Source organism: Leptidea sinapis, chromosome 38, assembly GCF_905404315.1.
Source record: "Leptidea sinapis chromosome 38, ilLepSina1.1, whole genome shotgun sequence".
Classification (NCBI taxonomy): domain Eukaryota; kingdom Metazoa; phylum Arthropoda; class Insecta; order Lepidoptera; family Pieridae; genus Leptidea; species Leptidea sinapis.
This window is the reverse complement of record NC_066302.1, coordinates 4,636,045-4,649,678: the sequence shown is the minus strand read 5'-3', so window position 1 is coordinate 4,649,678 and position 13,634 is coordinate 4,636,045. Positions and strand designations below refer to the sequence as shown.

Here is a 13,634-nt window from a genome sequence, read left to right as displayed (position 1 = left end):
CACAAATTCAAGTAAAATTAATCCTAGCCTTCTAATACTGGACAATCATGAGTCGCACATTTGTATTGAGGCACTAAATTTAGCCAAAGAAAATGGGGTGACTATTATTACTGTCCCACCGCATTCAACCGGTAAAATGCAACCTCTAGACGTTGGTGTTTTTAGGCCATTAAAAACTGCCTACAACAAGGCTGTTAACAACTGGATGATGCGCAATCCAGGGAAAACATTCTCAATTTATGAAGGTGCTGGGTGTGTCCCGGAGATGCCCATTTGAAAGCAATGACGCCGGCTAACATATGCAATGCCTTTCGCGATACAGGGATTTTCCCTTTCAACAGAGATATTTTTACTGACGAGGACCCAGTGAAGTTACCGACAGGCCACACTATCAAAACCCAGACAACAGACAACATGAAGATATTTTCAGAGACGACAATGACGAGAACAGAACAAGAACTCCTTCAACAACAATTCTGCCTTTAGAACTATCATCGGCAATTGTTCATGACGAAACATCGTCTTTAGCCGACCCTCAAAATACATAATCTGCAGAATTTGCCAAATCAGCTTCGAAAGATATTGAAACCTTAAATGACGTCGAACTAATGCCATTGATATCTCCTTCCTTCCTTCAGAAAATATTTTCTTTCATCAACTTTTAACTGAACCAGCTTCTTGTACACCAGTCAAACAATTACCTGTAGAACCACCTTGCACTGCATTTAATGGCCCAACGCCAACTTCTAGTACATTTATAGACTCAAATGCACAAACTAGGAAATTCATTAGTCCTTTAGAATTAATCCTGATAAATTGCCAAAAGAAGGGGACTTCGTATAATTATTATTTAAAGTGAAGAGTAAAAATATTTATTACATTGCAAAAGTAATAGGAGAAAAGGGTGGGTATACTGGGAGCATAAAAAGGACTCAAGGACTATTATTTCGACGTTGATTTACAAACATAGATTTACGTTAAGTTTAAGTTTTCTTTTCTGTTCTAAATATGTTCAAAAGTTTGAGATAGGTTAGCCATAAGATTAAAAATTGAACACGTAATATTTAATATTTATTAATTTTTGGGTGCCTCATTGGTTTATTTTTGTTTTACTGTGGCCTAGATTTAAATTTTGAAATATCTATATTTTTTATGTTATTAAACCTATCTTTAGTTACTTTCTAGATTGATTGATCTTTAAGACTATTTTGTGATTTAGAAACTTTATAGACTGATTAAAAACAGAAGCTATGACTTATTATTATATCTTTTTTAAACTAATAATGAGATTCATTTAATAAAAACAAGTTTTATTGAATTTTAAATACTTGTGATTCAGGGTGCCCCATTTGATCCATTGTAGCCCGAACCCTGATTCTTTGTAACCCGTGCATGGGCCACATTGGGTCAATTCCCTGCACTAAAAAAAACTATCATATAAAGGATACTAACCTATAAAATAGTCATTTTAAGCACGTATCCCAAAGATAAGGAATGCCTTAGCATATTACAATAAAAACCTTGATCAGTAAAGAAGAAACTCATACCAAAACATCAATACAAAAAAAAATGATCCACTGATACCCATGTTCCCCTACACTGGGAACACGTTGAGCTGCAATTTGCAAGGTGTACGGCACATTGTGTCTATGAATTTACATCACATGCTACATCTCCGCGCTAATTGTCCACGAAGGTATTAAGCCTAGCACAATTCCATCTTATTGCTTAAGCTTCAGAGGCTGTCCCATAATGTTCATGCCGATGTCTATCGCTTATATTTCTTACCTTTTATAATATAATACCTAATGAATAACAGCTTGCCGAGTTTAGGTACATATGCCTATCTTAAGTTACCTCATCCAATATCTCATAATCACAATATAAATTTAATACTTCACAAGTTTCGCGTTTGTACTTTCTAGCCAAAACCCATCACATCAGCCGGAAGACGTCCACTGCTGGACAAAGGCCTCCCCCCAAGGATCTCCGCGACGCTCGGTCCTGCGCTTCCCTCATCCAGCTTTTTTCACCTACCAACACTGTGTCTTTCGGTACGTGGTCGCCATTTGAGGACTTTACTGTCCCAACGGCCATCTGTCCACCGAGCAGTTTTGCAATCATTTGGGCTATGTCAGTGACTTTCGTTCTCCTACGGATCTCCTCATTTCTGATTCGATTTCGCTGGGAAACTCCGAGCATAGCCCTCTCCATTGCTCTTTGAGCGACCATGAGCTTTCTCATCGGCCCATTATTAGCGACCATTCTAGTATTACCCGTGATAATTTACCAGTAGCAATAAGAATAAATATAGGTATTCTCTGATTACATCTTGTCATTTCTTATAAGCAGAGCTTAGATTTCTTTTATGAAAATAAAGGTCGAGACGAACAGGACGTTCAGCTGATGGTAATTGATACGCCCTACCTATTACAATGCAGTGCCGCTCAGGATTCTTGAAATACCCAAAAATTCTGAGCGGTACTACAACTGCGCTCATCACCTTGAGACATAAGATGTCAAGTCTCATTTGCCCAGTAATTTCACTAAGGCACCCTTCGGACCGAAACACAGTAATGCCTACACATAGTAATGTGTGAAGCAGTAGCTTCACAGCAGAAATAGGCGCCGTTGTGGTACCCGTAATTACTCTCTTTTTCGATGATTATTTAATCGTAAACAGAACAAGACGATCTCTACGACGATCAGTCTTTCGCTGCTCTCATCCAACCTCCCCAACGATGTTGTCCAGATCGTCGATTCATTTTGCCTACCAACACTAGTTCTTAGTACGCGGTCGCCATTCGAGGACTTAACTGCTCCAATGGCCATCTGTTCGCCGAATATGTGCCCTGCCCACTGCCACTTCAGTATCGCAATTGTCTGGGCTATGTCGGAGTCTTTACTTCACCTAAACATGTCATTTCTTTAGAATATTTTGTACTAGTAGGTACAAAATAACAAGTGAACACATCAGGTGGTGGTACAAACTCACCTAGCACAACTTATAACTTATATAATTAATAACTAGAACAACCTTACAATATATTAAGACCGTGGCATCTCTAGATACTTTTACCCGTTTTCAATAGACTAGTCTTCCCATCATTAGTGAACAAGCCGATGGGGCCATAGATTTTCTCATGCTGTGTCGAAGAACTGTTGAAAAAAAAATGCGATTGATTTTCTTTTCTAACCTAGTTTTTACTGTTTCTTTTTATGATGACAAATATGGGTTAAATAAAACGAATGAAGCGGTAATTAAATATTATGATATTAAAATTGCACAATTTGTACTTCGATGAGTAATATTTGGTATCAAATGATATCTTTATTTATACAAATTTAATCTGTACCAAAATTTGTGGACGATGCAGGATTCGAACCTGCGCCCAGCGGGTTACGACCCAGCGCTCATTGTTCAGAAGGATCATGCGGACATGCGGAGGGTTGGCTTTGTTGGTGATAGAGCGTGGGCGTAACACGTGAGGCGTTCAACTTTCGCTTTCGCGTTCCAGAAACTTTGGTACTAATTAAATTTGTGTACACAATCCCAGAATTAAGGGATATCACTCAGAAACAACTAACTGTTTATATTATACCTTTATAATTTAACAACATATGCCTTAGTTTAAACATAAAACAAGGTAGTTATATGTTATGTTTGTAATACACAATAGTATTATCTATTTACAAATTATCATTGTCTAAAATGCGTGTTTGGATATATAGACATGACTCATGCTGCAAGCGTTCTTCAATACCTTCCAAACGAGTGTTGTAATGTTGTACTGAATTTCATTACAACACTCGTTAGGTTGATGTAGTGGTTATTAGGACATTAGGTGTTTCAATGTTTGGCCATAAGCTAACTGTTTTAGAATCTTTTATAGATAATTCATATTATGGGTGTAGATAGTCTTGTATGCAACGGTTGATAATTAGGTATTAAAACACTCATGTGATACTATTACTCATTACCCACATACGTGTTTTAATACCCCTTATTACACAACAGTTGCATAAATAACTATTGATTTGCCCTTTCTCTTTTTCCCGCAACTGTATTGAAGAACGTCGTATATAACGCGACAGCAAATTCCGCAAGACCTGTATCTGTTTGGTCGCTTATCAATTTACAATTTTAAGGAATATTGCATGTAAATATACTAATTACATTGTGGCATTACTATCACCGTACCTATGAGTCATATCCATTTCTAACTCGTAAGTAATTATCACAATTTTTCAAATTGACAGCTAGCTGATGTTCCAGCACGATCACCACGGACTAGAGCGCAGTGACGTCCAGAGGCTCGTAGCGCGTCTGCTTGGGCGGGCGCACGGCCAATGTGACACGCCCCTCCGCCTCCGACAGCAGCACGCCGCAGCCGGGCCCGAGTACGCCTCGCTCCGCCGCCAGCGCGATCAGGTTCACGACGCGTCGCTCCACCTCGTGCTTTATCGATCTGGCGCCGTAGTGCACGTCGTATCTGAAAACGACACCAACGCCCACCTTGAAGATTCTATGATATTGGGAATTTTTCTTATAGCATTCCAAAGCGATACACAAATGTGATGATGATAAGAAGTTAGTCCAAGAGTTAAACTGAATGTTTGTCTTAAAAACAAACTTTGGACTTTTATCTGAAGCGGTTCTGTTTGTTAGCGGTTGGTTTATGCACCGTGGCGCCATGAATTATTTCCATAGCGTTCACTCAAAAAGCAATCAAACATACAGTTCAGACTCTCTCACGAGTAAAAAATGCTCAACAGTTGATCCTAAAACAAACTTTTTAATCCTAGAAAAAATATTGTTGGACTCGTATCAAAAACATGGTAAAATCTTAGAGGATGTCGGTGGTGCTTTGTCAAACAGACTAGACATATTACTTTAATTTAGTATGGGGCCACACAATGAACCAAACAAGTTCTAAGAATTAACTAATTAGTTGTGCGTTCGAGAGCTTCTATAACAACCTACAAAAAGACATTTGTCTGTTTAGATTTGTAATCATTTCTTCCCTGGAACAAACCAAAGCCACACTTATCAGGATCTTATCAAATTACATATATACCCCTACACTAAGTCTTGGGTACTGTTCTGATGGAACTGCTTGCTTTGCCAATCAATGCATCCGACACCAGCCTCCATGCATCCAATATAGGGCAATAAGATATCCAAGTTAAATGCGCGAAGGCGGAATACTTCCCCGGAACAATCTTCGTGATAAAAGTAGTAAGTAGTAAGTAGACGCACATTAAATCGACGTCTCTACACTAACCCGTTCAAGAGATCGAACCGGATTACCGACAAAGATCTACGTGGCACGCTCTCAGAAGGTTCGAGTTGATACTGCGACGCAACAGAGAGCAGTACGTATCCAAGTACCCATCCCTACTAATATAATAAATGTGAATGTAAGTTTGTTACGCTTTTAGGTCGGAGCTTACAGAACCGATTTTGATGAAATTTGGTTGGGAAAGGACATAGGCTACATTTTATCCCAGAAAAACCAGGGTAAAAATCACGTCGATGAGCTATAACTATACCAATAGTAGGTTTGGTTTGCCATAGCAATTTTCCGCGACATAACTTTAACATAATAATATGTTGGAAACGGGAGCGAAAATGGAAACAGGAACTGGAATAGGACATGACTTGAATCTTCAATTCCAAACTCGCTTATTATTTTTAAAACCCTTTATCTACGTGGACGAAGCGCTAGGAAGAAATATGTATTGTGTTCTCCCTCCGTTATTTGTCCCGGTAATCTTTGGGAGGTGAAGTGCATCCAGTCCCTCCACCACAGCGTATTTAAGCGTCTAGTTTAATAACGAATGCAGTTACCCGTCAGCCAAGGCACCCAACACGCCGCCTTCCCAGCGCAACTCCACGTTGTGCCGTTCGCGCGCTTTATCCGCCCATCGCGCCAGCTCTAGCTGCACCAACGTGAGGAGCTCCTGGCGGGAGAAGGGCAGGAAGTACACGATCTCATTGATCCGCCCGAGGAACTCGTCGCGCCCGAAGTGCCGCTTCAGTATAGGCCGCACTACGCTATCCTTGAATTGCCGTGACACCTCCAGCGATTGTTCTGGCAGGTCACCCTCCCGGATCGCTGCGGAGAAGTGAGAACATCGACGATTTGACATATTACGAGGACAAACGTACGTACGGTTCACCTGATGTTAAGTTACCACCACCGCCCACAATCCCTTGCAACACAAGAGGAATCACATGTGCGTTGCCGGCCTTTAAGGAAGGTGTCGCGCTTTTTTTGAAGGTCGTATCGTATTAAATATCGTATCATCCCGGAAACATCGTATAAGGAAGCTCATTCATTCCACAGCTTTGTAGGTCGTGGAAGGAAGTTCCTTGAAAACCGCACGGTGGAGGTCCGCCACACATCCAGGTTAATTTGTGCGAAAGTGGAATTCGCTGGCAGGAATCAGGTGAACCAGCTCTTCGGAACACTCCCCGTGATAAATGCGGTGGAAGATACACAATGAAGCGACGACTCCACGCGACGCCAAGTGATCTAGCCATTCACAGATCCCGCTGGATCCCCGAGAATTTCAGCAACTCTTCGTTGCAGGCGGTCAAATGGTTTGAGCTGATACTGGGGTGCACCAGACCAGAGATGATATCAATACTCCATATGTGGCCGGACCTGCGTTTGTAGCAGTGCTAGGATGTAGGCCGGAAGTATTATAGTGCTCTAATTATGGCGCCTAGCTTCTTCGAAGTCAATTTAGCGTTGCCTTCCAGATGAGTGTGGAATTGACAATCACTTGAGACCAAGTGTGCAAGTATATACCAGGCGAGGCTTTAAAGGATGTGATGTCTAAGAGCGTCGATATGGTTTTTGTTTTATGGTAAACGCGAAAACTTGAGTCTTCTTGGGGGAGTTAAATTGAACAAGGTTAATATTACCCCATGCCTTTTAAAATTGTTTCGAGAGACCGATAAGGCATAAAACGTAGAAGAATACGTACGCGTGGTGGGCTCGCCGGCCGCTGCACGTGCGCGTGCGCGTTGTTTCTGCAGCTGGTCCATTTCACGCCGCAGCTCCAGGCCATACTGCGCGATCTCGTCCGCTGCCAGGTTCGACGTCATCACGAATATGGCGTTCTTGCATTCTATTAGTTTGCCCTTGCCGTCTGTCAGCCGACCCTGTTACCACAATTGCAGTGTACAAGTTGGGTAGAGGCGGATTTCCACAGTGTGTCCAAGCGAATGACATGGATGACAGACACGTGCAGTGACCGCACATTATTGGGTGACCAGAAATCCTGAGATTCCTCCTCCTTTATAAAAAAAAATATCTACTATTAATTAAACATTATGTTACTTACCTCATCAAACAGTTGCAGCAAAACTGTGAGAACATCGGGGTGTGCTTTATCGACCTCGTCGAAGAGCACCACTGCGTCAGCCCGGCGAGCGAGCGCGCGTGTAAGCTGTCCCCCTTCCTCGTGCCCGACATAACCCGGTGGAGCACCTATTAACTTGGCCACTTCGTGTTTCTCTTGGTATTCTGACATGTCCAGTCTGATAAAAGCTGCAGGGTCATCACGGTGCATGTATCTTGCTAGTTGCTTGGCTAGCTCGGTCTTTCCAATACCTGAACTACCCAAGAACAAAAACACTAGAGGGTGCTCTTCGTCTGCCCATCCATTTTCTTTCCTTCGCACGGCAGCTGCCACAGTTTCTATTGCGGCTTGCTGACCCACAATAAACTGTTTTAGGCGCTGTTCAAGTGGAAACTTTCGCCGCTGTTCTGCAGCAGCGGCCGCTGCGGCTTCCTCCCATCGCTTTGAGTGCTCCAAGATGAGGTCCCGAGTGGGCGATGGATCTCGCGCATAATGTAGGGCTCGACGGCCAGCATTATCACGCAGTGTGGGGTCTGCCCCAGCTTCCAAGAGTTCCTGGGCTGATGCAGAGGAATCAGCGAGAGCCGCATAGTGAAGTGCTGTCCAGCCAAGAAATGAAGCACGAGCATTCATTGCACCACAAAATTCATCTTCTCTTTTTTGCAGAACTTCAAGGGGGTGAAGTCCAGTAGATGACGCAGTGGTAGAAGCACCAGCATACTGCTCACGAAGATCTGGCCTGGCTCCGAGTCTAAGGAGCTCCTTGACAGCAGCTGGCTGACTATTAGCCGCAGCGACCATAAGAGCTGTCCAACCAAGAGAGTGCCGCCTGTCAGCTGGACCTTCGTCGCCCTTTCTAGTTCCTACTCCAGCATCTTTAGCAGCTATAATTTGTCTAAAATTAAAGACAGAAAACTATTATCAGAGACAATATTTTAATGAAACAGAAAAGCTACTAAATGAATCATAGATACACAAATCTTATAAAAAATTTATATAAACTGATTGGCAAAAAAACAGGCGGTTTTAATTTTTTCCGACCCTTTAGAAAATACAATACCAAAAGAGGTTTTAATCTTTATGAGTGTTGTGGTGCTTAAAAAAGTTAATTCCAAATTCAAATTTAAGACATAGTCGGACTTTAACAAAAATTGCAGTTAATTGCGTATCGTAACGGGAATCGTTTATAGGTCGTAATAACTCTAAATCATTTTTGGATAATTATTGTCGGGTTGTCCTATTTTCTTGATATTTTAAGTCTTGATACCATTACTAAGCGGTCTCAATCTGATTGATAGAACGATAAGGGCCAGCAAAAATATAGCGCTACTTGAGGAAGGGTGTAGTCAATGTTATGTGTCCCAGAGGCTAAATGTGAGTCGACTGTCCAGAGGATTTGGTCTATTGCGATATCAAGAGACTATTTCCGTCAGTAGAACGCCTGGGTTTGGAAGAAAACCATGCACAGGAGCTCGAGATGACTGCTTCCCAGTGAACCAGACATTGAGAAATCGCAAACCTTCTTATGTCAACATCAAAAAGACTCTAGAGGAAGAGAGAGGTGTGCAAACCAGCTTATGGACTGTCTTCTCGCTTCCAATATAGGCAGTAGCCGTCCAGCCTGTGGCAATAAATTACTCCGCCAGCACAGAGTTGCTAGACTTAGCTTCGCTCGAAATTGTGTGACGTGAACTCAAGAGAACTGGGTAGAGTTCTAATCTCAGATGAAGCCAGAAGATCGCTATATCGTGAGGACCGACGACGGCGAGTACCACAACGCTCAGGAGAACGTTTCGCAGAAGTTTGCTTTGAAGAAACAAACCATTATGGTGGAGGCTCAGTTATGTTTTGGGCAGCAATTATTGTATTGGACCGTACGGTGTTAGTCTTCATAGAAAACCGCACTTTGAATGCACACCGGTACATATCAGAAGTACTAATTCCTTACGTAAAACCCGCATTAACGGTTGTTGGAGAAAATTTTATTTTTATGGACGATAACACTCGCGATCACCGTTCTGGCGACGTGGAAGCGTATCTCTAAGAGGTAGGGATTCGTCGTTTGGATTGGCCAGCAATTGCCCGCAATCCCATAGAGTAATATCGGTGCAGCCCGCTCTGCAAAACATCAGGTAAGGAATATAATTACTGCGCAGTGGGAGTGTATTCCACAATAAATAATTAAGAATAGCTGATAGCATGCCCGGATGAATACAAGCTATCATTTTAGCAAAGGGGCCACACTCTATATTAAACTTTTACTTTTTATTTAATGAACAGATATATGCAAATAGCTGTTTAGACTCTGGGATCATTTTTCATTAATTCCATTTAAATGTAATGATTAAATTGATAGAAACTACTTTTTGTTTATTTATTTAAAGTATTATGATGTCACAAGCTACTTAGAATTATGAAATAATCTGAAGATGAAGCCAGTGAAACAGGTTATTTATGTAGGTGCCCATATTTTCTGCAAAAGAGAGTAGTATTTCGTATATCATTACTATCAATGTAAATAATACAATCGTAACTGGTAGCAGTCTGGAATCATGGAAGATATATAAAAAAACTATTATAGGGGGGCTTTATGAATGCAATAGAACCCAAAACAATTACTCTTAGAATTTTTGTCTGTGTGTCTGTATGTTTGTACACACTAATCTTAGTAACCATGCCCTCCTACTCAAAAATAGTGAAGTTCCTGACATCCACAATTCATCTGTTTATAAATGGAAATCTAGTTTGTATAAATTCCTTAATTAGTTAAGTTATTTTTAAAATAATCTGAATATACCCTTAACATTATTCATGTTTATTTGTCCAAATTATATATATATATATATATAATTTTTCTTTTATATTTTGAAATTCAAATATTTTTATTCAAAATAGAATGTGACTACCACACATTCGGATATGCTTAAGACCTGAGAAGAATGGGTACAAGATACTCTTCAAAAGGCGGCTTCTTCTTTTTTTTATAAAAATTAGATACAATCAAATTTATGGTTTAAATAGCCTTAATAGAAATTCTTCTATTACTGGAAAAGTCTACATGATGACACTTCTTGAACCAGGTTATAAGGTTTCTATCAATTTTACCTGTGTTATTTTCCATTCATTGGATGCTGGTGTACCTACATGCATTACATTACACTTATTTTTGTAATCTTGACATGCCCTATTGAACTAAGATTGTCTGGTTTGAGGAGCCAGTGGTGCTCCTGTGCTACAAAAAGACTGAGTATTCTTGCCATGTATACATATTTATTTAATTTTTTTAATTTTTTTGCAAAAAAAAAATATATGTTAATATAACAATATCAAGTTAAATAAACATACATTTTGTTTTCTACTATGGCAGTAAGCTTGATGTAAATAGTATTTAGTATTGTACATAGTGTACTGTTAATCTATATATATATTTAAGAGATTTCCACGTATATAGTCACTCATCACAATATCTCGGGAACCAACAGGCATAGAGACTTGAAATTTGGTAGGAATATTCCTTTCGCCAAGTAGAGGTCAGCTAAGAATCAGCTAAAGCGGATATTACGAAAGTCCACCCGCATTTTTTTTTATTATGAACAGAACAACATCTGTCAGGTCAGCTAGTAATGTATACAGCACTAGCCAATTCCTGTAAGGAAACAAGAATTTTTGGTCGTAAAATAAAATGAGACATAAAAGATAAAATTAAATGAATAATAATTGGAATGGTACCATGTAAATAATTATGGTTCATCTATATCAGTGTTTTGATAGGACCTGTTGAGCTGTTGAGCTTAGCTTGAGATAATTGCCTAAATAATTACTATTACCTCACATTTTCATCACTTTAGATCACCATAAATGTAACTTCAGCAGTTGTGTTTTAACAGCAGAATAAGTAGATAATATATTCAAAAATATATATAGGTCTAATTATTTCCACTTACTTCTGAATTTCTGCTATGTTGCCAATTCTTGCAGCTTTGAAGAAGCGCTTTTCTGAAACAAATATTTAACTTCAGGTAATACAACAGTGGTGAAATCACATGATTAGAAATGAACTTATTTATTTTTGCATTATTTACCATTGTAAGCTTGACTAGCAGCTAGTAAAGCCAAACCAAAGGAAGCAAATCCCACAATATAGTGTCTTCTTCTAAATGATGAATATTTGTCCTTGAATGAGTTTTCATAAATATAACAGGCGGTTCCTGCTCTCCGCAACGGAACCAGTAGTAGGCGAAATGTTGGTCTTGATGGAGAGAGAAACAATCTTACTGAAGAAAGAAAATTTACTGCCATGCTTTTCTAAATTAATAATTTCATAACGTTAGTGAAATGATGTGCATAGCTTTGAATTATTTCGTTAAAATTTATAAATAGGAAAGAAGTAATGTATTTCTTCCATTTTTGGGAAATAATAACATAATTTTTATTTACACCATTGTTTCGAATTTATAATTTTAAATTGAATGTACGTCTGTGTAACTCAGTCTTATTTGTATTTATTTCAAATTTACTTTTTAACAGTGCTTACTACTTTTGTCTTTACTCTTTTGACAATTAATAATGACATAACTAGTTTGAATTAAATCTGAATACTGATAAAATAATTCTTGACCGGAAAAACCTAGAAAAGAAGACAGAGGGAAATAGCCAATAAGCATTAGTTAATGAAAATTCAATCATTATGAAATCTCAAATCAGAAATACTATCAGATAATATATTCTCGAATATTGTACTAGATTCTAGTAATTTTCGCTTGTTGCCCTAGTAATAATAATAAAAATAAATAATAAATTCAAATTCAAATATTTTTATTCAAAATAGGATTTAAAATCACTTATTGAACGTCAAAATCTACCACCCATTCAAAAGAGACTGCCTCAGACCTGAGAAGAATGGGCGCAAGAAACTCAGCGGTTTTTTTTTAATATAAAATATGGATTACAATGTGATATCGTTCAATAAACATTTATAGAGTTCAATAAACATATAAGAGCCTGAGGGTGTTCGCTTTATTCCCAGTCCGTGGTGTCATTAAAAAAATCGTTTATGCTATAATAACCTTTCCCACACAAACGTTTTTTAACAATTCTTTTAAATTTCGTAACACATTTGTTTGTACATTTTCTGGGATCATATAGTTTCTTTTGAATGCCTGCTATTCTGCTCTCATAGTTCTTTGGTTTGTCGATCTGTGCGTTGAAATCATCTATGACTATTATATACTGTGTAGAAATCAAATCATGAGCCTCTTCTCAGTCTTTGTAGTCGTTTTATTTCATGTGCATCTACTGATATTTTCGATATAAGTTCGTTGTTTAGGCAACCCGAAGGAAGTTCATAATCATCATAGGAATCTGCGGGATTTTCAAAAACACTTTCGAAGTGTTGACTAAAAGCAGAGCACATCACAGCTCGGTGTCATTATTGAAATCTTTTCCGTTGTATGACATAGTGTGAGGATGACCTATATTACCCGTTATTAGGGATTTAACGTATGACCATAAACGGGTAGGATCTTTATTGATATATTGTTGCATACGATCGATATAAAAGTTATAACATTTTTTTTGTAAAAGTTTTTGTCTTGAATGAAGTAAGCAAAATTCATCGAAATCTAGCGGATTTTTATATTTTTTCCATTTTTTTGTGATGTTTTAATTTATCTTTTACCACGTGTATAAGTGCTCTACTGTACCAGCATGGAAATTTTTTTGATGATTTATTTGTAATTCTAGGTGTGAACAGAGCTATCAGATCATTAATCTGCTTATAGAATATATCAAGTATGTCGTTGATGTTGTCTCCTAGTAGTGTCATGCCAGTTTATTTTGGAAAGGCCTTCATTTATTTCAATAAAGTTTGATCTATGAAAATTAAAGCGAGAGATAGATTTATTTTTCAAAAATTTAATAATAAGATCAGTTGTGTCTATATCTAAGGACGGGTGATAATTATCTTCTGGAACGAGTGACTGCTTAGCTCTCAGTATATCAATTTGGAAATTGCAAAATATTAAGTCAAAGGTATTATGTGCTGTATTAGTCAGAAAGTTGTATTTCTCCAGCCCAGCTATGCTGCACTTATCCAAAAATTCTATGGCAGCATTTTGAAGACCTATTGAACCTTTTTTTAAGTGACTTACCTCCTGCTGAGACCATTTCACGTGAGATAGATTGAAGTCGCCACATAAAAGTACATTATCGTTTTGATTGTTAACTAAATAATTAGAGAGTGCTGCTGTAAATGTCACAAG

General features: G+C 38.7%; 1 protein-coding gene across 1 annotated transcript; it reads right to left on the bottom strand.

Annotated features, from left to right (window-relative positions):
• Window positions 1-3,254: 3,254 nt before the first annotated feature.
• LOC126975860 (caseinolytic peptidase B protein homolog) lies at window positions 3,255-12,115 on the bottom strand. Its single transcript, XM_050823934.1, has 6 exons — window positions 11,457-12,115; window positions 11,319-11,370; window positions 7,357-8,269; window positions 6,997-7,174; window positions 5,852-6,119; window positions 3,255-4,493 (listed from the first exon to the last, which is right to left on the bottom strand). The coding sequence occupies exons 1-6, from the start codon at window positions 11,671-11,673 to the stop codon at window positions 4,292-4,294; spliced, it is 1,830 nt and encodes a 609-aa protein (XP_050679891.1). The 5' UTR covers window positions 11,674-12,115; the 3' UTR covers window positions 3,255-4,291.
• Window positions 12,116-13,634: the final 1,519 nt, after the last annotated feature.

Excerpts from the sequence above, each read along its gene's own strand:
- LOC126975860 (XM_050823934.1), bottom strand. The coding sequence starts at position 11,673 with ATGGCAGTAAATTTTCTTTCTTCAGTAAGATTGTTTCTCTCTCCATCA. Across the intron at positions 8,270-11,318 it reads AACATAGCAGAAATTCAGAA|ACAAATTATAGCTGCTAAAG; the intron begins GTAAGTGGAAAT and ends CTTTAATTTTAG. Across the intron at positions 4,494-5,851 it reads TTGGGTGCCTTGGCTGACGG|ATACGACGTGCACTACGGCG; the intron begins GTAACTGCATTC and ends TGTCGTTTTCAG.